Below are 24,198 nucleotides of genomic sequence, written 5' to 3'. Positions count from 1 at the left end.
TTCACATCCAACCCAATCTATTGTGTGTCTTTGTATCATGATACAGTCAGATCTAACCAAGCCAGTTAGTGAACATACTCTGTTTTTTTGCTCTCATTCAACATGTCAGTTACACAAGGTTGTGAGAAAATGAGGATTTCACATACAGGCTGTACTCCATTTACAGTACAGGCTAATAAATACTCACCGATTCAAACTGTTTATGACTTTGTGTGACTTTTTAAAGGATTCCTAGCATATGCCATACAGTCCTGTGACAAAAAAACACTGTCTACTAAATTATCATTATCCTGTGTCTAAGCACCTGTAAGCCTCTGAGTGAGTTAACCTGTCAAGCCAGCTGTGCATCGAGTTTTACATGAACACTCTGCTGTCAGAGTGGAGGGTAAAGCAAGGATATCTGTGCATGCCTGCAGGGAGTGAAGGGAAACACTGATGAGCAAGTGAAAGGCCAGACATGAAGTCAGAGCAAAGTGTGAATTGCACAACTTATAAACTGTGGTGTGGGACTCCTGATTTAGAAATCATCTCAGTGCTGTCAGTGATTTCTTCACACACTGGTATTGCATTCAACACAAATAAGGTCACAACCCTGATCAGGGTTAGCTCATAGGAATCATTTATAGTTAACCCTAGGGTCCAATAATTGTTTTATGCACAACAACTGCTTAATCGTCAGCAAATTTGTTTCGCTTGATAAAAGTGCATGTGTTGACGTCACTGTCCCTGTTACTGTGGCCTTTGAAAGACATACCTGTGTAATCATCGTGTGGTTTAGTTAGCATTTTGACGTGCCAAACTTGTTATGCATATGGGTTATCTAGGACAAGAAGAAGTGTTCATTTAAAAAATATATTTCTGGGTGACACTTGGTAGATATTAACTAGAGATAGACCGATATGGTTTTTTCAGGGCCGATACCGATTATTAGTAGTCAAAGGAGGCCGATAGCCGATATATATATATAGCCGATATATGGAGCTGTAACTGCTGCAGGTGGAATAGCACGTCTGTGTTGCGGCCGTAAACAGTGCAAAAACGAACTGACTTTCTGGCGGCACTTTAAAGTGCTGAAAAAAATCTAAGTGGAGCATACACCTAAACAGAAGTGAGTGCTCGGGATGGAATCTTTAAAAATTCTCAAAATCACGTGGCAGAAATGACACCGTCTGCAGAAACGGTAGCCTATCTTGCGTTCCATTTCTCCCTGCAGTTTCTCATTGGCTGATTGGCCGTTGCCCGTGCAGTGGCTCTGTGTGTAACCAATCAGATGGTGTAGTGGCAGCAGACAAAGAGGCGCAGCTGCTTCAGAGCCAAAATAACCCAGTTTTAAATTGATCTCTAATCGGACGTCGGATTTTAAAAAAAGGCCGATGCCGATATGCATCAAAATGCTGAATATCGGCGCGGATAATCGCCCGGTCGATAATCTGTCTATCCCTAATATCAACCTTTGGTGCGCGAAGATAAATGATTCAGTCTGTTATTTAAAGGTATTAAAAACCGAAGACCAAAAGTACAACAGTACCTATTTAGGCAATGTCACTTTGAACCATACACCCTATGAAGCAGATGAATTCTGTAAGATTGTGAGGAACAGAAAAATTAAGTAAATTCAAACAAACCCCGAAGTTTTCCTGAATTAGTTTTTTCTCTTTCATTTATAAGAATGATTCAATAATCAACTGACTGACTGCTGACAGAGACACCATGAGCCCATTTAGATACTGAGCAGAGAGGGAGGAAGTGGTACTAGTAAGGAAATGAGGTCACAAGCAGCCAGGGCATCCTCCTGCCACGGGAGAAGTCATGTTACTACTGTTACTACAGTAAATATTGCTAGTTGCTCAGTAACCACAAAAAAACGTTTATAACTTTAAAAAAGAAGCAGAAGTTTGATGGGTGCTTCTGCATGAATGAGTCACATATTTTTGCCAAATGAGAAATCAAGCTGAGATCTTTTCTTTGTCAAATTATGGAACTAATGTTAAAAATTATGTAAAATCCCATATAAAGCCCCACATTCATATTCATATTCATCCTTGATTGTTTTAATATAAAGCAACTTTCCTACAGTAAGACTTGGTAATTAAACAAAAGAAATATGAGGTATTTTTCAGAAATGCCAGTTTCTTCTTAATTTTCTTGCACAGTGTTGGATGTCAAGATTCATAACTCTAACTAAGCCTGACTAATCGTATGAGTAAAGTCTGGCAATTTTGGAAATAAATATTTTCATTGTCTTGCTAAGAGTTGTTGTGAGGAGAAATACAACTCGTATGCCATCCTGTTAACAGTGGGGGGGACGGGACTAAACAGGTCAAAATCAACATCTTTTCTTCTGTTTGTTCTGATTTTTATTTGGATTATATTTATAGTGTCTTTAGATTGGTATCAATTCTCCTATAACTCTGGGCAACAAAAATGAATGTGCATCAAACTTCACATGATCTCTGTCTGATAGCTTTCGGTAGTGTTTCATTAATTTCAGCTACAAAAATGTTTCACTTATTTCAGGATGGTAAAAACCTTCATTTCAGACTCTGTCTGAAACGCTTCATTTCTGGTCCCAGCCAGAATTCTGGAAGCCTCTTTCACTGTTGCCATGCAACATAGTTGTGTTTCTCTCTCTTAAATGGGCAAATTTACCCTTTTAAGAAGATTGCCCAACGGGTATTACTCCAGAACACCTTGCAATTTGTAGCTTTGTCCAGATTTAGTTTTGACATCAAACATTTGTACTTATTGTTTGTGTGATTTTCTGTCCCTAGGCCTATAGGATAGACAATAATGTTTCTTGAATCTTGAAATATGAAAAAAAAAAGCACAATACCACCTCTTTAAAAAGAGAGCCAAACATGTACAGCATTTGTGTTGTTTTCTTCATACTAAACAGCTCGCCTTTATTTTAACCTTCAGTGTCATACATATAATTCGTCCACAGGTACCTTGTGTCTTATCTCATCCACCTTTTCATGTTTTCCAAACAAACCTAAGATTATTGTGAACACAATTGCTGTAGTTATCAAAAGCACTGATGTTTTATACTCAGCCATGGGTATAAGGGTACAGTTGTATTTCACACCCTTTTCTCAAACACATCAGATGTCTTATTGGAAATTCAAAATGAATGACTCAGTGATTAGATTTGTGCTGCATCATCATCATTGTGCTACATACTTTCTTTTTCAGACAAACATTTCAGCAGACCCTGAGCTTCAAAGACAAAGTCCGACCCTCATTTGGAAACTCCGAAAACCCGCTGAAATCAAAGGAACCCGGCAAAGAGTATTTGATGACTCATTAACCCGTATGTCACATGAGAGTCCACAAACAATGTGCCAGAACCATGAAAGCACAAGACCTACAGTTATGTGACAATCTTCTGATCTAAAGGACATAAGAGCATAGCTTTAGGCAATGTTTTTTTACCTTTTAACCTATCTAACACATTCAATTATATGTTTACCTCGTGGGATTATGATCATGTAAGTGCATTTTGATTAACATCAGAGAGGAGATTCATTCTGAAGCCATGTGTCAAAAGAGATATAAACAAAGCTGTCTCCCCTCGAGGCTCTGACATCACAACCTGCAAACCAGAGTGTACTCAACATAGACAGGTTAGGCAGCACAGACAGCGAACCGCCCAGATACCTTCCAAACAGTCAAACAAACAAATAACCTATTTCATTCACAGTTCGTTAAGAGAATGGGTTCAATAACAGAAAGGAGGATCACTAATTAGCATGTTAGAAGGATGGCTCCTGAAGTTAGTGTGAAATTATCAAAAATAGTCATTAAAAATGCATGAGTCTTTAACCTGCAAGCAAATGCATTAGCCTGTAAGCAAGCATATCTAATTTCTTGTACACCAACTTGTCTCTGAGTTTCAATTCTAAGTCTAAAGCTAAGGAAGAGGTCTGCTACGTATAGCCAGAGTGAACCCTTACCTCACCTGAGACCCTCCCAAACACTCTGTAAGAGCTCCTTCTGCTGTCACTCCATGATGCAGCATTCCTACACATTCCAAATGCCTCAAAACAGACTCCCTACTCTGCTCTGTACTCATAACACAGCACACACAGTCCGTCCAAGAACACACTGCAAACAAACTCAAGATGCTCTTAGTACGTGCCACATAAATTATGTATATTCATGGCCAATGTGAATTCAGGAAGGATGAAAACATGGATCTGAGTTGCAAACATTCATGCTTAATCATTAAGCGAAAACTATTAGGTTAGCCTCTATTTTTTATATGTATGAAGAGTTTGAGTTTTTCCAAGCTCTGCTGTTTTTCTTTGTTTGTTTTTTTACTGTTATGCCCTGTGATAGGTTGGCAATCTGTCCAGGGTGTATCCTGCCTTCCACCCGAAGTCAGCTTGGATAGGCTCCAGCCCCCATGACCTGGAGGGAGGGATGGATGGATGAATGGAGGGATGGATGGATGGATGGATGGATGGATGGATGGATGGATGGATGGATGGAGGGATGGATGGATGGATGGATGGATGGATCTACTTTTATGCTTTACAGCTAAATCTGAACCACATGCAAGACAATGATTTCATGGATACTTAAAGGCACAGTGAGGAGTTTTTAACTGCTTTGGAAATGGTGTCACTTTTATGCTGATGCTTCTTCATGACCTCAATAGTAAAATTAGATTATTAGCAACACGATTGGCTATGGATTGAATTGCTTATTATAGAAAAACTTCACTCTTGTTTCAGGAAACTTTGGTACATTTTTCTAATGTTAATGTATATGCTATAATGTGAGTGCTTCTTCAGTCTTTGAGGACAAAAGAGTTAAACCGTGTGCATATTTACGTTATTCAGACACTTACTGGGACACTGGAGCTAACATTGTGACATAGGAGCAAGTGAAGAGTAATGTTAAACCGCTACAGATGGTCACCTTTTGTAAGCTAACTATCATTAGTTAATCCGAGTCAGCAATGTTATTTTGTTGTCACATTGTAGCAGAGCTCTCAAGTCTCATGCGTGAGACCCAGGCATTTCAACCTGTTCACACGCTCACACGCCACACTTTGTTTTTCTCAAGCACAATAATTACTAGCACAAGTTGCTGCGCTTTTCCTTCAGAATGAGTCTTCCACACACCAGCTAATCAAAAAGAAAGAAAGGACTATAGCTGCCCAACAGCCAAATAAAAAATAGCATCACTGTGTCCAGGTAAAACAACGTTACGTTCCAAAGAAAAGGATGCACATGGGCAATGCAGACTGACCGCATATTAGAAGTCTGCAACCCCCCCTGCCAAAATCTCATGCTGAACTGAGTTCAAAACTTGAGAGCCCTGTTGTAGTTAATATTTTTACATAGCTACAAGCTAATACATTCTCATCATTCTTTATCCTGTGAAAAATTGTGTTGACTAAATAAAAGTAGTATTAAAAAGGAGAGCTGTGGTCATTTGCTGCCATAACAAGTGCATGCTCCTTTGACTAGAGCTAAATCCTTACAACAGTAGGTGATGTGTGACATAAGGAATACAGTCTTTATCCAGGAAAATCAATAACAACACATATTTCATTTAGAAAATTTCTTGCAACAAAAACCTTTCTTAATTTAACAAGCTAGCATGCTTGCTATCAAACTTTTGTATTTAAATTAGTAAAAATTTGTATTCCAAAGAACATCGATAACATATTCACACAGGATTGATACAGGACTTTTTCCATGCAGTTAACTGGGGCTAACAAAGTAACAGGAACACCGTATTATCACTCGTACCCTGTCAAAGGCCCTGCAGCAAATGCTGCCTTTAATAAAGCTAACACAATATTTCAATGTAAAACAATTTTTGTTGCACTGATAAAAGATATTCCTGGTATTTTGTCCTGCCCTTATGCAGTACTCAGACACAAAAACTGAGCAGGTTGTGGTTGATTTTTCATACAGCTTTACCTTGTAGAAATTTTTTCGGGGTAGGGGAAGGGGTCGGTAGTTGCCATGTATCTGTGCCATGGAGGATAACATGAGGTCATTGAACAGTACTTACAGAAAAACGAAAAGATTTCAGATCTCAGTGGAGACAGAGCAACACAAACATTACAAACACAGCGATTGAATTGAGTAGAGATGCTAAAAACATTGTGCACATAAAGCCAAACATATATTCCAAGTCTACTGACAGACCGACAGTGACACAGTACGTCCAACACAACACAGAGTTTCATGACCAGTAGTGAGAGGGAATCTGTTATCAAAACAGCTGCAATCTATTCATCGAGAGGTCATACAGACAAGTGTGAAAATCGGTGTAACAATGACACAAGATCCTGTCTATAGCCCTCACTGCTTTACCATGTTCCCTGTGTTAAGCCACACACTCACATACAACCTGTATGCAGATACACTGAACCATAGAGCTTAAGCCACTGTGGTAGTAACCAGTAGGGACAACACGGAGTGAATGGACTCTGCCTGCAGCGTAATGGTCATTCTGGGAGAGCCGGGCACACTGCCGGCTGAAACCCGAGTGAGAGAGGTCAAAATAGACACAACGTCTTAGAGCGTGGTTAACAGCAGCATGATGCCATTTTTAACAATTGCTCATTTCAAACTCTGTTGTGCTCGAGGTTTAAGTCTCTCCTTGTCCTTTTTCAGAGGATGTACTTAGCAAGGTTATTATAGTTAACGAAAACTAACGAAATAACGAAAACGAGAGGTGAAAAAACATTTTCGTTAACTGAAATAAAAATAAAAACGAGGCTTCACAAAAAAACGAAAACTAACTGAAACTGTATTGTGAGTTTACAAAACTAACTAAAATAAACTAAAATGATAGAGAACATGTCTTTAGTTTTCGTCTTAAACTCAGTATTTTGAGTGGATATGTAATAAAGTCAGAGACTGATCGGATGGACGTCTCTGCTCTCTGCTCTCTGCATCTGCGCGGGAGCGCGCCGAACGGAGCCTGCAGCTGACGGGCGCGCGCACTCACAGCGAGGCAGAACTGCAGGGGGATTAAATCGAGACGAACTCTCTCGCTCCGACTACCTGCCCTGTTTATAACCGTTCCTGTGTGAATGCCCAACAAGTAAGTATAATGAGACGGAGAACTGACTTTTCCTGTCCATAAGCATTCACGTGTGTTAAAACTCCCGAGAGAGAAAATAGACGCCATGAGCGCATGCGTCATCTCATATTATGAATCACCCATATGATCCTGTTCTGTTCATTTATCATTATAAGTGTTAATGGTTAATTGGTGGCAGTGGTATTAGAGTGATATGATTATTAGTATACTTGTAGTGGTAGCATCTGAATCATTATCTCTGTATCAATGATTATTGTTCATTGCTTATTTTATTGTTAAAGATGTATCAGTGAGTCACCATATTATTTAACACTATAGAGGGTCAGTAATGCTAGCCTAAGTGTCCATATTGTGACCATCACCCTTATGTTTGTGTATTTATTTGATGTGTTTCCGACCACACTCATACCTATTCCTCTGTGGCCTCATTGGGTCTGCTGTACTGTTGTGCTGTACAAGGAGAATATTCACTAAACGGTTAAAGCTCCCTCCTGTCTCCTGTCCAGTGTGTTCTGACCGACACCCCAGGGAGAGTACTATCCTTCAGAGTATCTACCAGTATTCCCTATTTTTTAGGATATGAATTTTTTGTTTGTTTTCTGCCAGTTTCACTTCAGTTGGCTCATTCGCACAAGCATGACTGTCTCTGATAGGAGTAAGTGCCTTGCAATGGAAGGTGATAAAATATGTGGACCATTTCTCAAGGGGGAAAATCCCACTAATCTTAAAGTCCATTTGAAAAGCTCACACAAGACGGCTAACCTAGCATACCTTGTCAAGGCAAGAGAGAGCGGCCAGGCCCCTTACCCTGAAACAGAAGCTAACCCCCGGCCAGGCACACAGGCAAAAAAGACTAAAACTAATACTGAAACTAATAAAAACTAAACTAAAACTAAGCATTTTCAAAAAATAGAAACTAAACTAAACTAGCAAACCCGCTTCAAAAACTAATTAAAACTAAACTGAAATTGAAAACAAAAAGTCAAAACGAAATAAAAATAAAAACTAATGAAAAATGCAAAACTATAATAACCTTGGTACTTAGAATCTTTACACCTCAAGACCCTCCATAAGTGCTTTTCTGCATGTATCTCCAAATTTGCCTTGTTTTTTAAAGAAGAAGCAATGCAGTAAATCCAGGCCTTACCCAACCACACTGTTTGAAGCTGGGTAGCTTGTGCCTGTAATGAAAACTGATGACTAATGCTGGGCCACACCCAACAAACCACAGACACGCACATGTGAACAAGGCTGGAAACTGCTCTTAGCTTACTGCTGCTCACAACTTCAAAATAGCACCAGCAATGACAAAATAATACATCTCAACGATCACTTGTGTTCATGTTAATCACCTCACTGATGAGAGGTGGAAATGATGAAAGGTGCAGTCAGGGATGCAAAGCAAGAATGTGGAGCACTTTGTGACATTAGCAATGAAGCTAACTGTTGTTGTGGGACTAAAGTTTCAGATAAGAGTGCATGAGGATGAATATGTTGCTGTAGGGGATAGCAAACAGAAACAGCTGGGTAAACTGAGAGACGCCATTAGCCTCACCTACTGTAATGGTCTCTGGGTGCTCTGATAATGAACTTCATTGTCACATCAAATAAAGCAAAGTGGAAGAATCAAACATGGCATTGTAAGAGCACTTTACTGGTCTCTTTTATAAACTGGATACACTGTAATCTGATTAATCTGCCATGGAGAACAATGTTACTTTTCTCTGATGATTTTTTACTAGCATGCATTTGACCTCATAGGAGAGCTATGCTTGAAGCTGAAGTTCAGAATTAATTGTGCTACCTTTTTCTGCAGACTTCACTGCACAGACTTGTTTTCTTAACAACATAAAAAGCTTCGAAGTCTTTAAGAGAAGCGAAGTTACTGTTAAATCACATTCTTTAATCCAGAGTGAGAGTTCTCATCTGACCCTGTTGTTATATTTATAGAGCATTACTGCAGTTTTCCTCAGTCTTCATGAACAGTTAGTTGTTTACTGTGTGTTTGGATCTCCTTTTGTTGTTACCTTGGTGACAACAGCTCTCGGGATTCAGTATGCAGTGGCGATCTTTAATCTTATGCCAACTTTCCTCAACTTAGCAGAGCTAAAGGTAGCAAGCTTTTTCAACACAAGCTGCTGTTTTATCACGCAAAAGCAACATGCAGAGCTGCTATTAGATGACGACACAGGAGAGCCTAAAACTGCCTTAAAGTAACCACTGCTCTGCTTCTACAGATCTGTCAAAGGGATTCGACAGGTGTCAGTCAAACAGGAAGCCCTTCCACACACACACATACACAGTTACAAAAGAGCCCAAATAAAGGGGAAATGCTGCCCAGATACATACCATAGGTGTGATATGAGTGTGTATCCTCTATATATGCAGCTGTGTACCCTACCAAGATGCTCCCTTGAGGCGGCTTCACCTTAGATTCCCGCTGTAGAAACACTCTAATCCACACTGTATGTGAAACACACACACAGGCAGAAACACACATGTAAACATACACACACCCAAGCTTGGTGCTCCGCCTGTTTCAAAGCAGCACAACAAGCTCTGTGCTGCTCAAGCTCCGCCTCCTTCAACCACAAGGCAGCAGAGCAGGCTCAGTCAGATTGGTCAGTGAGATACACAGAGACCCACCCACTGCTGGTGGCCTGCCAGAAAAAATAAATAAAGCTAGCTCAAGGGAAAGTTTAGGCTGGGTCTGGGTGGGTCTTGAGAGGAGAGATGGTGCAGTTCAGTAACAGACACGATGGCCTTCATTAAGATAAAGACAGCAAGGCATTTTCAGCGCTGAGGGATGGCGCAGTGATGATGCAGAAGTCGATTTGAAGCACAGAGTTTTCTGGCAGAGTCTGGGTGTGACTGGTAGACTCACTGCTCAGGAATCCAGGCTGCAGAGCTACTCAAGCAACACAGTCTGTGTGCGGTTAGAAATAAAAGAAGAGAGGGAGGAGGGATCACATCACATGGAGTTCTAACCGCACCCTGAGACACTCAGGGCAGAGGAAAAGAAAACTGAATTGAAGTAAGACAAAGTCAGAAGGAGGAGACTTAATGTGATCAGAAACACACATTCATACATGTTCTCTCTTTTCCTCTTCAAAGTAGCCCCTGAACAAAGAAGCAGACAGGAAACACAGCTGCTGGACTCTAGCCAGAGGTTGCATAAGAATTTAAGAAAAACATGTTGGTGTAACTTTTACCCTCTGATCTCACACACACTCTCAGCATTCACAGCATCGATTAGCTTTACATCAGTATCTGCTGCAGTCAGTCCAGACACTTTTAAACTCTGCTCAGATAAAGCAGCCGACATCACACAACTTGTCAAACGTGTTGTGAAAGGGGGAGGGCTTTGGAGAACAGTACCTCCTTGTGGCTTTAAATAATCATAGCACTTGTATGAAAATAAATGGAGGATTGTGAGAGTGGCGTCTGGAACTGCTGAGTCTGTCTGTGTTGTTTCGTACTGACTGAACCAAAGACTGGCAACTGCTGCTTCTGTGCCTGACGCATTTGTTTTGTCCTCTTACATTAATAACAACACTCACTGAGGAAATGAAAAGGAATAATATGACAATGTTGAACAAATACAATTAAAGCCACAATGATTACAGCTGTAAAAGTAGAAGAAAGAAGAAAATTAACATTTTGAAAGCTTCATGTTGTTTGGCTGTATTCATGATTTTAGACAAAAATATTAAAGACACTTTTCTTTGAAAATTACCCCACAATGAACTTTATATGATTTCTGTTGTGGACATGAAGTGAACGTGGCGTTCAGTATTATCTTACTCAAAGATGAGTCAGCTATGTTTCTACATTCCTCCAAACTTTTTCTTTCCATCAAAAAATATCTCCAAAAGGGACAAGTAGACCTTCCACAAATCTCCATCCTGGCATCTCTCTGGCAGGAGTATTTGCTTCTCTTTTGGGAGCTTTCAAGATAAATCTTCTCTCACAGCTTTGACCCAATCGACTCAGAAAAGACACACAACAGAGCATCCCCCTTTCTTTGTGTCTCTGCCTCTGTGTGTGCTCATCTGTGAGAGAAAAACTGCTGGATTCAAACGCCTAGCCTTTACACACCAAAACCCTGGGTAACACTTATTTTTGTTGACATGTAAGGAGCTGAAGTAGACTATGGCACACTCATCTATTAGAGCTGTGAAGATGGACATGTAGGGGGGGTTTCTAGACCGGACTTTTCTTTCTGTTTCTATCAGCTCACTTAAAAACAGGGCTGATGTTGTTTACTTTTTGCTGGCAAGAGATCATAAGAAGGGTTCATATTAAAAACACTGTGGCAGAACTCAGGTACAGAAGCAGAGACCTGTCTTGCCAGACATTTTCTCAAGGTTATAAAGAGTGTGTGAATCAGGTTTAGTCTGCTTATGAGAAGTATCTGCCAGTAGGAATCTCTGTGCTCAATATGAACTTGTTACAAGGAAGTTTTTTGATCCAGTATAAAGCCCTCTTCAGTGCATGCTGCCTGTGCAGGAACAAGCAGGGATAATGGGACCAGGATAACCTGACAAACCAGACTAATACTCCCTTATGAAACACGGTGAGGTGGAATAAACCAGGGATGGTATAAATCTAGAGGTCAGCACATTTGGAAAACACTCCCTGTAGAGGGATCACCTCACCTTTAAACCTTAGAAGCCTAAAACACTTTAACTGTAAAGAGTCTTTTAGCCTGTTTTAGCTTATTGTTTTGGTTTTACTGTTTGGTAAGTAAGCTGGGACTCACTCGTTGGGTACAGCAGAAGGCAGCTGTTTTCATCAAACAAGGTCAGAGAAATAACGTCTCTAATCACCATGTGTACAACTACACAGTGTAGAAACAGATAAAGATTAAATAAAAACATATAAGAGAGGCATGTGTCATCTTCTGAAGCTGGTTGGAACCACAGCACGGCCATAAGAAGAGAAGTGTGGATTGCATTTGTTGGGTGGCCTGAAACATGACTCCACATGTATGCTAATCCCGCTGTGTGTCTGCTCGATGTTTGAATTTGCAACAGTTTCACTTTATCAACAACACAGGGCCTTCACATGTCACAGCCATGCATCTGTCTGGGCCTTCTGAACGCCTGTGGGCAAAGACATCTATGAATGTAGTTTGTTAGACCTACAGTGGCTGTTCTCCTAAATTTCATGAATTGTATCTTTACTTTTTAGGCAGAGGGAACCATCCTATAAGCCTCAGTTGTACAAAACTGAGGGTAACTTGAACATGCTAACTTAGGTGACTGGATCACAAGTGGGCAGCCTTGAGGACAGGTACAAACCCACATCAATGTATCCTGAGGAAAGATTAAGATCTGATCACTCAGTCATACAGAAGTAGTCTTCCAACCATGTGAAAACATAGTTTATGCTTTACAGTAAAGTGTGCATCAAAGTACATAGTGTCTGCTCTGTCACCCACTCAATAAGGCACGCCATCTGTTTCATATTTACACACCCAGCCAACTATGACTTGATACATGTTCTACATCTCCACATGTATTGATCCATACAATCAGGTAATGAGACATGTGAGTGATTCATACATATTAGGATTCAGGATACAGACATGTTACAACGTGTATCTGTGTTTGAATCACACAGAAGGCTTTGTCAGATTTTTGTTTTACTTTTAAAAGACTCCAGTCAGCAGGGTCATTTCCACTGATAGTCCAAATAATCTATTTTTATCACCTCACTCCCTCGATCCTCTGTCACTCGCGCTCCAAATGAGTGCAGCTTTCTACCTCTCCCTGATGAGAAGATTTTTCATAAAGTGTTCTTGTTTTTGAAAGTCTAATGAAGATGAATGGGGCTCTGTGTTTGTACATACATACAGATGGGAAGAAGATATGCCACCATAATTGGTCACTGGAGATGCATTTAGAGATGCATGATAATGCAAAGTGTTAACACTCATACTCAAAGCTGTCCACTTGTAATATGATCACTCAGGAGGATATGACCATGCCTTCAGCTATACTGCTTGTTTTGACATCAAAATTGAGTGCTTAACTCTGCTACATTTACACACTTTCAGCTATCAAATTCCATAAGTCTTTTTTGACATGAACTCTTTTGTCTCTTCTCCTTCCAAGATGTTATGGAGTTTTTGAAATGAAGAAATGTTAACTTCTTTAAATAGTAGTCTTTAATTAATTAGAACTATTGGGACATTTCTTAATGCAATATTTGCATATTGTGTGCATAAATTCCATATTTGGTAAAAATGCAAATAAATACTTATCAAAAATACCTATAGTGGGTCAATGTTTTTTTTAAGTTATATTTTTGGCCTTTTTGGCCTTTATTTTAGCTGAAGAGAGGCAGGAAATGTGGGGAGTAGAGCACGGGGGAAGACATGCAGGAGATGGTCGACCGGCCGGGAATCGAACCAGCGACCCCTGCGACCCCTGCGACCCCTGCGACGCCTGCGACCCCTGCGACCCCTGTGACCCCTGTGACCCCTGCGACAAGGACTGTAGCCTCTGTATGTGGGGCGCTTAGACCTCTAGGCCACCAGCGCCCCGAGAAAGTCAATGTTATGGTTAACCAAAAATGAAGAGCGAAGGGACGTGAAGAACAAACCATGATGTTACGGCAAATAAAAAAATAACTATTGGGCATTACTAAGCCAAGAGTACTACAAAACTAGGGATTCCAGGTCACCGAATATCTCTACATATCTCTGAACACAGAATGTTTTTGCAACGTAAAAGTAAAAAAATGCAGCCAAGAAGCACATGTGGCTAGAGTACAAAGTTAAAAAAATACTTTGTGACATGACTGAAATGAGAAAATCAATTATGAACACATGGACACTAGCAATGCATTGATTGGGGTGCTTGTTAAGCTCAGTTGGTAGAGCAGGCATCCCCTGTACAGAGGCTACAGTCCACATTGCACTGTTCGAAGGATCAATTCCTGGTTCTAGCATAATTTGGTGCATGTCACCTTTCCTGTCTCTCTAAAGCTCTCAAAATCAAGGCAAAAAACCCCACAAATGATCTAAACATTTCTTTTGGTAAATTCAGATTTCTAATTTACAAAGTCTAGGCTGTGGTTTCCTTTTTTCTTTCTTAAAGAACTATAATTTACAGCAAAAACAAACTTTTTTGTACATATTCTTTGATGAAAATTCAACCGTATGCCAAAGTTCAAACACAGACTATTATCCTCCACAATGTTTTCAGCGTCAAACCCTTTATTTACTTTATTTTTGGGATTTTCATGCAATAGTGAGCTCAGCAGAGTATCGAGAGTATTAAAGCAAATCAATCAGTCACCGATCACAGTCGAACAGGCTGAAAATGCTGCCAATTACGGTCGATCAGTACACCCCTAGTGGCCACAGTAAGAATGACCCTGTGAGCTACTTCTCTTTATACTCACTGTTTAACAGTTACCTTTTTCTTTCATGACTGCAAACAATGACTTCAGTGCATCTATATCCCGAACAACAAGGCGAACAATGATGAAAAAACATCAAAAAAGTTCAAACCAGTAAGTCACCTCTGGGAAACACAAAGAGGGACTCCTGTGAAACTGTGTTCTCTGCCCCCCTGGCTACATCTACATACCCCACACTCACTGTAAACTATAGATGTCCTCTGCTCAGCTGCATGTCCACATACAATCTCTAAATTTAGCTGTGTTCTTTCCCCTCGGTTGGTTGCCCCACACACTTCACACTTCATCACACTCTTAAAACACACACAAGTTTTATTTTACTTTCTCTACAGTCATCATGCATTCAATAGAGTTGCCTCACTCTGTTACTCTCACATTACATGAGAGGAGAGACAAAGATTGTGAGATCTGCAATAAAGTCGAGTTCTAGTCCGGACTTGTCAGTAATTCAAAAATCAGCTTGTATTAATAACTATCCTCAAGTCATCATCAACTCTAGAAAGCTACTTTATGTGTTTGTGTGAAGCAACGCCAAGAACCTGAATTATTACATTACATATCAGTTTCCAGTAAGGGTGTAGCAGCTGGATCTTCATTACCTATCTTTACTTGTATTGAAAAACATCATGTGGCTTCGAGCAGCAGCTTTGGCAGATATAAACAGACGGCAGACAGAGCTGAAGCAGATTCTCAGGTGAAACCCAGAGGCCTGGAGACTCTCTCACAGTTGCTTTTATATAACTAACGTGAAAAACGCCTGAAAGCAACTCCAAGCCAAACTGACGGTGAAATGAGAAATGTGACGAGTCCTGATGAATGCTGGGAAATAACACGTGACAGGAAAAACACTGGCATTTAAAAACACATTTAACAGGAAATGGAAGGATAATGTTTAGCTGTGTAAGATATGTGTCAACAAAATATCTGTGTGTTTATGTTCACTGTGTACACAGTGTGCTCGGCCTCCCTATCTGGCACAGACACACACACTGCCTGAGGGTTTATTACAGTCAGCCACGTGCTGCTGAAGCATCCCATCAATACAGCGGATTTTCCTCATTTCAACATTTCATCTTTCTCTTTGTTTTTCTTACATTAAGAAACACAGAATTGGCCCCAAACAGCAGATACAACTGTAGTCAATGCCTTTTTGATATCTGAACTTCAGTTTCATGTCCGCAAACTACACATGAGCCAGGCTCATGATAACCGATCCAGCTGGTCTGTTCTGTATATCAGGGGATAACAGGGAAATTTAAGGCCTGCTTTGTCATTTCCTGACAGTGGTAACATGCACAGGCTTGACCCCAGATTTTTATTTGGTCAATAAGTCTGAAGCTCATCTTTTAGCTTTAGGCCAATGTAATAACATTCAAAAGCTTCCTCAGGCTCTCTGCAGTTATAGTTTACATTTTCTGACATGCATACATGGTAGAAACATTACTGATCACTTTACAAAAAAGGCATAGCAGTAAATATAGGGACACGATTTGTCCTCTTCAAACAGCATCAACAACAAAATGCTGTAAATAAATGCAATAATTTGAATCAGCCAACAGTATAACTTAAATAAAACAGGGGAAATTTATTTTTAACCTTGCCATATTTCTATAGATTCATTTGTCCATGACTAAACCTGCAATATCAGATTTCTTTGACAGCTTCTTGGCAGCCAAATCACTGACATGTCATCACCTTTGATGTTGATAAATAAAATTCAGTTAACAGCCACGTGTTTACACACCCAGGAGTTAAAGAGCAACATTGACTTCCATTTGGTGTCTGGTTTCTGGCCACCTGGTAAATGTGACGCAAAATAAGGTTTCTTTTTGCTCTGTTTATGGTCTCTACCAACTTGTAAAACATCTGCTAGCTGCTCAGTGCTACACAATGGTTGGTCGCCAACTTTAGCTGTCTGATGTTTGGTGCTAGGCACGTAATGTACAATGGCTTTTAAATAACTCAATACTGAAAACAGCAGAAACACAACAATGACAGCAGCCAGAAAGAACCAATACATTAAAGTTGTGCCATGGCACAAAATAACTCAGTGTAAAGCTTTGTAGACATAAACTTTGATTTAGTTCAAACCAGTGTTGTTCCATTACAAGGGACTCGGTGCACATTGTTTTCAAATTGTTATTTAATACACTTTAAAGATCTCACCTGAACTGCTTTAAAGGTAGCCTGTAGATATTAGAATATTTAGCGCTATGTAGCGTTCGTTACAGATCAAACTGTCACTTGCTCATCCTACAGTACCCCATAGCTATTAGCTGACATACATGACTGAAACTAAAAATCAATGATGAGACCAGTAAACAGTTGATTGCATAACTGCAGGCAAACACAAGAGTCACACATCAAGACTGATAACTTTTATTACCACCTCGCTGGCAACAGATTTGTGTTTGCTTGACAGTAAGGAAGTCTCTATTGTCTTCTTGTCCCCTTAAGTTTTTATTCTGCCGGTCAGGCAAGAAATGTTTCCCCAGTGGTCAGTTCTTGACTGTGCAATGACTCTGAAGTCAGACGACAGTGAAGTGTGGAGGAGGCAGACTCCTCAAGGACAGAGCTGGGCCCGAAATACAACAAAACAAACTCCCACAATAAATCTGCCGGCTATCTGCATGCAGGACATGTTTGCTCTTTGACCTTTTACACAAAAAGTGACTCAGAGCAAACTTGCTCAGCCCTGATAACAAAGTCCTGATGTCTGACAGACACTGCTGACCTGTTACATATCAGCTCGTCGCAGTCGCTTTCTCTGCCAGACGTGAAAAAAGAAACACAATAAAGACACGTCTACATATGACTTACAGTATGTGCAATTTCATGTTTTGCAGGAAGAAAAAAAGAGCACTTCTTTCAGTTACACACCCTTCCAATAGTGTGATCAGCTGCAGATTATCACAGGAGAATGCTATTTGGGCGAGACCAAGAACTCAAACCCCTTTACTGAATCGTACCAAACACATTGTTCTTTTCTCATAAAACCCAAGCCAAATATCCTCACATAAACCTTACTTTAAAACATATCCGCGACAGAAATTGTTACATTTTCCCTGTGGCTGTGTGCAGCTTTCATAGCAAACAAAGAAGGTCCTGTCCAAGCCTTTGGTTTAATACCTCACTTATACAGAACTCTGTCTCTGACTCTGAAGTCACACAGACTGACCGGGAGACTCACATTCCAGAACAGACTGATAGCTAGCAAAGGAAGGGGAGGGAGAGAGAGAGGTCTGGCTTGGACTGAAGCCAATATGGTTTTCCTCCATATGTGTGTTTCCCCTATAAGTAACACACACAGAACAACCAAGACTAAAAGAACAGCGAGTGCAATCACAACACAGACCTTTAGACTCACAGCCTGACTTACATTAACAAAACAAAAACACACGTGGACACTTTTGGATTAGTTGCCCAGCACAAACCATGGCACAAGAAGCACACATACACTAACACACACTCAAAGACATATACACGTCTCCACACACCTGCTCCTCCACGGACACATCCTGCAGGGCAGGGCCGTCCCGTGGGCCTCGGATCCAGGTCAGTATCTGGCCCATGTTGGCTGAAAAAGTGCCTCCGACAGTGTATTTATGTGTGCGATATGTCTCAGCCTCTGCCTGGTCTGTAGGCTTGCAGCATGTTTCCAACACACAGGGGAGGGAACGGGAGAGAGACAGAGGGAGGGTGACAGGGAGGGACTAAGGGAAAGGGGGCGTGGTCGAGGAGTGGAGGGGGGCTCAGATGTGGAAGTCACAAGAGGCCGGGCCCTAACTCTCTGGGCTATAAAGGGAAGTGAGCTTGACCGGAGACTGACACCCACCTTATGAGGGGCCACATGTGAGCTGCTTCTCAGGGGTAACAGATATCACTTCAACACACTCACACACACACTCACACACACACACACACACACACACACACACACACACACACACACAAACACAAACAGAAACAGAAACACAAACACAAACACAAGGGAACAGACACTTAAAAAACACCAGCACTCAACTGGAGTGTAAAACTATTTTTTGCAGTGTTCCGTTTATGAACCACCCTCATCTTTTTCTGACACGATATCCCAGCAGCTTGTCAACACGCACACCCAGATTTGCAGAGATACACACAAGCCTTGAGCACACACAGGCATGGATACACACACATACTTATGCACACACTTGTTGAGTACTCGCAGCAATAAAAGAAAAGCTTGTGCAACCACCCTGGCTTTTTAATTACCTATGAGGATAACAGGCGGGGCCAGACTTCAGTTTGTATTACATCTGCATTGACTACTTTCCAAAGAATTCAAGACTGGGCTGAAAACTTTCAGTCTTATCTTATCTTCAATGGCATCACCTGTGTGAGGTAATAGCAAGGTGGACAAAACATTTTTTTTTGTTCGGCCTTAAGAAGAACAGTTATCGTAGGCAATTTTTAATGACTGTGCATCAAGAAAACCTCAGAAGAAGCAAAAAAAAAAAAGGAACAAAAATGTAGGGAGTGTTTCTGCAGAAATAATGACTAATGGGTCCAAAGCTAAAGGCATGGGTGTTGTCTTTCTGCTGCATTTGAGCAACATTCAGCAATCTACTAAAGTGAACAGACAGCATTACATTCTGGCTTATAGCATGGAAACACAAACACACACTGTTGGGTTATCATGACCCAATCACTTTGCTCCCATTGTGTTCGTTGTGTGCCGCTTACAAACAGAAGCAAAGAGTAATTCCTGTCATAACTCAGAGGCTCTACCTCACCTGTGACTGGGTGGATGCTGTGTCCCTTTGTGAGGTTCTTGGGCGGGGTGTGCACACAATACAGTCTTTGAGTGAATCACTGTGTTGGAATCAGACTGAACTCTTTAACTTGTAATTTACCAACACACCTGAGCAGAACATGAAAATAATCTAGTGTGCTGATAATGACTGTAAACCACCCGGGCATGAAACTCCGGTTTTGAAGCTAATTGGGAGAATGGTCGTTAAAATTAAAAGTGAAGGTGGAGCCTTGAGTTGGCCCTTAAAGAATGCAGCATGGACAGAATTAAAGATGCTAAATATATTTTTCTGGTAGCACAAATTGCATTAAGTAGCTGCAAAACTATACTAACTAAACAATAAGAAACTAAATCCTTATTGGTTTTCCTTGCAAATTGAAGACATGAAAAATGCTTTTTCTAATTGGATGATTAAAGTCTATTCTAACACACACCAGAGGGCCTTTCTGCTGAACAGGCAAAATAGGAAAAACTGATGTCCTGATAATACAGCACTAGTGTACACACTATATAACACATGGTTATAGTCTCAGTGACATCACACATTTGTTTCTGAGGAAGCGTTATGAAGCCCAATGGCGGTCGCTATTTTGGAAAAGCTCACTCAACCTAATTTTCAGTCAGCCTAAAAACAGAAGAGGTGGAGCTGAGTCAGGCCTTTTGCACCCTGGGAAACAGCAACATCACACCTGTCTGTAAGTCAACTCGGCCACTCCCTTCATAATGTCTTTAAAATGGATGAGTTTGAAAAAAATCTTCCCTGAATAAAAAACAAAGAAATTAGCTGTTCTGACCAAAACTGTTTTGTTTTTTTACCAGGCTCTAACAGGTGTTATCCTGTTATAACCATTGGCAATTGAACATGTGTGTTCATGGGGTCTCCTTCACTTTTGGAGCCAGCCTCAAGTCGACACTTGGGGAACTGCAGTTGTTTGCACTTCCCCATTGGCTTCATTTTTCAAACCAGAGGTTGCAGCTTGGTGTGGCTTCAGATTCTAATTTGATAAACGAATTAAAGACAAATGACTGCATTTCAGAGGTTGCCAAACTGTGTGCAGCGGAATGCAGTTGAGTTTTGTCTTGGGATACCAGGTGTTTAATCTGTTCCGCTACTTTGCTACCAGAGTAATGGAATGGAGTCTTACAAGTTTTGTTTTCTACTGTTTCCTCTAACATGTACAGTGCAGGTACCTACAGTAAATGGTCCTACAGCATTCTACACACACTCGTGCAAATGCTCATGCATGCACATGTCTGCATATGTTACCACAGCACTGGCACACTCCCTACATGTCAGATAGACACACCTTTACTAATGTGAATAGCCAACTGACCCCGCCTGTAAAACTAGCTAGTGCACCATGGGAAGCAAAGGCAGATGTCTCGTTCTGTAACCTCCCAAAGACATGTTTAATGTTGTAGCGCTTGTTTTGGCATGAGGTGGTGCAGCTAATCATTTTAATATCTACCTTTGTGTTGAGATTTTCAGATCTGCCCTAACATAACAGTGTAATTATATTAGATAATTAAAATGAAAGAATACTCTGAGAGAAAATCATTATATGGATATACAGTATAAGCAGGGCTGGAAATGAATGAGGAAACGTCAGATGTTGTCATAAACATGTTTGCCAGAGCCACTAAGTGTACAAATGTAACCGGAGTCCTTACCTAAGCACTCTCATTTATATTTAGACCCATGTCATACTACAGACACTGCTATCTCTACTCTGCCATCACCACACACACTGGGTCAGCCAGGAAACGTCTGTACCAGCAATCCAGAAAATATATCAACAATTGACAAAAAATGAAGTAAATCTGGTAAAGAAAAAAGTTTTTACAGGTAATGACAGTAAAATTTCAGACTCAGAGTGAGACTGTTTTCCTGAGTGCTCAGTGAGAATAGTGAGTGCATAGGGCCTACAGATGAGATAGTGCATAAATAACAAGTTTTTTTGATACTTGACCACAGGGATAAAATAAGGAATGTAAAGTGTGATAGGTCAACTACTTTCCCAGACAACGGGTTCACACACAAGCTGCTCTGATCTGAGGAATCAGGGTTTAAGATTTTGTAGACTCTCAAGCTACTCTGCTTTCAGCAGAGGGAGACAAACGCATACAATGGGAGTTTCCTTTCTATACAATACATAGTTATTATGCAGCCTGTATTTTCATTAGAGAACAAGATGCACCCATAAAAGGCAAGGCAAGTATGCAGTAGCTATTGATGGGTTGATTCATACTTTTTGGTCCATTAATTTATTTCATGACTGAAACTTACAGTCGTGGTAGTTCTGCAGAAATGTTAAAGTGTTTTGAACCAGAGAAGTTGCACATTTAAACCAAAATGATCCTTTTCATTTTCCATAGATTTTTACATTAATTGTTTGTGTATCTTTGAGTCAGGTTAAGCTAAGTCTTTACCTCGCCATAGAAGGACCTTGGAGTGTAAAGGGCTGAGAACCTGCTTGGACGGGGTTCAGGTGGGCGAATAGGCTTCCCTTCTTTCTACACAAACACAAAACAACAAGCTTGTTATTTTGGGGCAAAGACTTTGAAAGTGGATGAATGAGTTTCTGGAAAAAAATTCAAAAGATTGTCTGGACAGGATGCAGTGACTTCAGCCTATTGTGCTGGCAGTTTATTAATATCTGATGAAAAAGGTCTTAGGCACAGGTCTTATCATCTTGTGTTACTCAAGACTATAAATGAAATGCTTCCAAATTCAACAAGAATCAAGTCAAATAAGGGTACCTGTGAATGGAAATATCAAACTTATTTTAATGATAGTTTGAAATCATTATCAGAATCTGTGGAGTGTTTTTTACAGTTTGATCTTAACCTGGAGCATTAATTCACCGCTGTAACAAGCCTCTAAGTTTAAACAGTAACACACCCACATATACAAACAAAGTGCGTGTGCGACTGAAAATGGGCAAAGCCCTTACAGTTATTTGTTCGAATTCAAGGATATCTTGTGCAGCCTATGCCAACTTTAGACAGCACTCACTCAACGGAGCTTAAAAACTTACAGTGCTGCTATTCTGCATAAAGACGCAGCGTCCCTACCTGTGCCAAGCTTTACCTTAGCGTTAAATTAGTTCACTGCCAGAGGGGGAAAAGAGAAAAGAGAGGAGGGAAGAGAGTTTAAAAGAAGCAGATGTACTCACGAGACACCAATATTCTGCATACGCCATGAGGGATCAGTAGGCGAGACACTATTAGACTCTGCACTGCCACTCTCCTGTCCTCACCGCTGGATCTCTGCTTTCATGCCTCGCCAAACACTGTGCCACTCCCCACTCAAACTTCAATTATTATCACACAACACCAGAGCGGTCTGTACGTGAGACTTCACCTGACTCACACAGATCACTGTAAGACAATTTTTTCACCAGACGGGGTCTCCGGGGCTCTTCCGCGTAACCCAAAGGAGAAATCAAGAACTTATCCGCACACAAACTTAGAAGTACCACCCACACACACTCCCATCATCGCACACTCATATTTCCACAAAGGAACAAGATTGTTCCAAGATAAACTGCACTCCTCAGCAGGGGGTGTTGACCTACAAGTTTGATGAGACGCAGAAGCTCTGGTTGCAGAAGTGGGCATAACAGCTTCTGAAAACAAGACCAGCTTTGCAGCCATGGGCAACAGCTGGTCGAGGATATCGATTGAGCAATGATGCGTTGGTATTGATCAATATCCAGGCAACCATCCTGCAAACATGCACGCCACATCAACTCCAAAATATGTGGAAGAAAGTTTCCTATTGAAAGCTCAAACATGAATGACAGTGGTTTCAACATACATTTCATATGGAAACAACGTAGTTTGTTATTTGGAGACATTTCCTTTGAGGAAGTATGGCATACCCTAAAGTTGTTGTCTTTGCTCCAGCTGATCATCCGCCCATCAGTCATGCAGCAAAATAGAGAATTAACTTACTTCTTTCTCATCCTTTGTGTTTTTATGCCCATGGCCTCTCTTCTTATGTGGCATCTTTTAAACAAGGTTGGGTGAACTTTGAAGGTTTCCTCCTGCGCCCTCAGTCTTCTGTCAGTATATCAACCTGAAGTCTACAGCCTGATCTGCCCCTCTGAGCAAAAGTTGCCCCTCCCGCTGAAGAGACTTTTCGGGTTATGATTGATCCAAGATGCTGGCACAGAAGCACATTTTTCCTGTAATAGCAAAAGGTTACGTGTGTGCTTAAGATGGAGATACAGCAAGTACGATCCTGCCTTTCTCAGGATGATATACTTTCTCTATGACACAGTTAGCTGACAGGTTATCATATTGTGACACTGTGAAATACAAATTTGCCCTAATAGGCCATGAATGTTTAGATAAAAGTGCAAGTGTGAATTTGGTCCATGTATACTTCTTTTAACTTCGTAGTTTGGATTATCTTTATCTGTCTAATTTGAGGTTTGAAATCATCATGCAACACTTATTTTATACAGGAAGAGCTCAGACTGCATTTTGGGGGCATGACGGGACACGCCCAAAGGCGCAGGGAAGAGTTGACTCACTGCTGATGAGAATTTTCCTGTTAGAGGAAGTGAGCTAAGTGCATTTCTGCGGCGCGATGCGGCCCTCTGATGGCTGAAAGAGGAACTGCAATAAAAACTCAGCGCAGTGTGTACTGTGAGGCATTTACTCATTGTGTCGCATGGGTCGCATGTTAAAAGACATCTGATGAATGGACTGTTAGCTGGTTCATAATCATAACATTTGCAATGGGTGGTCTTGGTAAAAGATCCATCATTAATCGGGTCATATCTGAACAAAAATACCTAATATCTTAATAATTCGAGCTTTTCATGTGTCCTTTTAGTATTATTAACGTCAAGGTTCTGATGAAGCTTTGATAAGCAAGACAGCTTTCACTTTAA

The 24,198-nt window shown here is 40.7% G+C and overlaps 1 protein-coding gene across 27 annotated transcripts in view; it reads right to left on the bottom strand.

Moving 5' to 3' along the window:
- The window catches only part of cast (calpastatin), a 44,681-nt gene extending 20,906 nt beyond the window's left edge, over positions 1–23,775 (bottom strand). For 3 of the 27 annotated variants that reach the window (XM_034684085.1, XM_034684177.1, XM_034684163.1), the window contains exons 1-2: positions 22,471–22,941; positions 21,725–21,808 (exon numbers count right to left, since the gene is read on the bottom strand). In XM_034684085.1, coding sequence (XP_034539976.1) covers positions 21,725–21,808; positions 22,471–22,497 — 111 coding nt within the window. In that variant the 5' untranslated portion in view covers positions 22,498–22,941. Of the gene's footprint in view, positions 1–9,420; positions 9,661–17,999; positions 18,180–21,724; positions 21,809–22,470; positions 22,945–23,251 lie in introns of those variants that run through there. The other 24 variants (XM_034684062.1, XM_034684105.1, XM_034684170.1 and 21 more) reach the window with 18 other exon arrangements.
- Between the last annotated feature and the right edge of the window lie 423 nt (positions 23,776–24,198).

The sequence above is a fragment of the Notolabrus celidotus genome, chromosome 1, assembly GCF_009762535.1.
Source record: "Notolabrus celidotus isolate fNotCel1 chromosome 1, fNotCel1.pri, whole genome shotgun sequence".
NCBI classification, from domain to species: Eukaryota; Metazoa; Chordata; class Actinopteri; order Labriformes; family Labridae; genus Notolabrus; species Notolabrus celidotus.
Note: the sequence above shows the minus strand (reverse complement) of the source record. Positions and strands in the feature narration are given on the sequence as shown.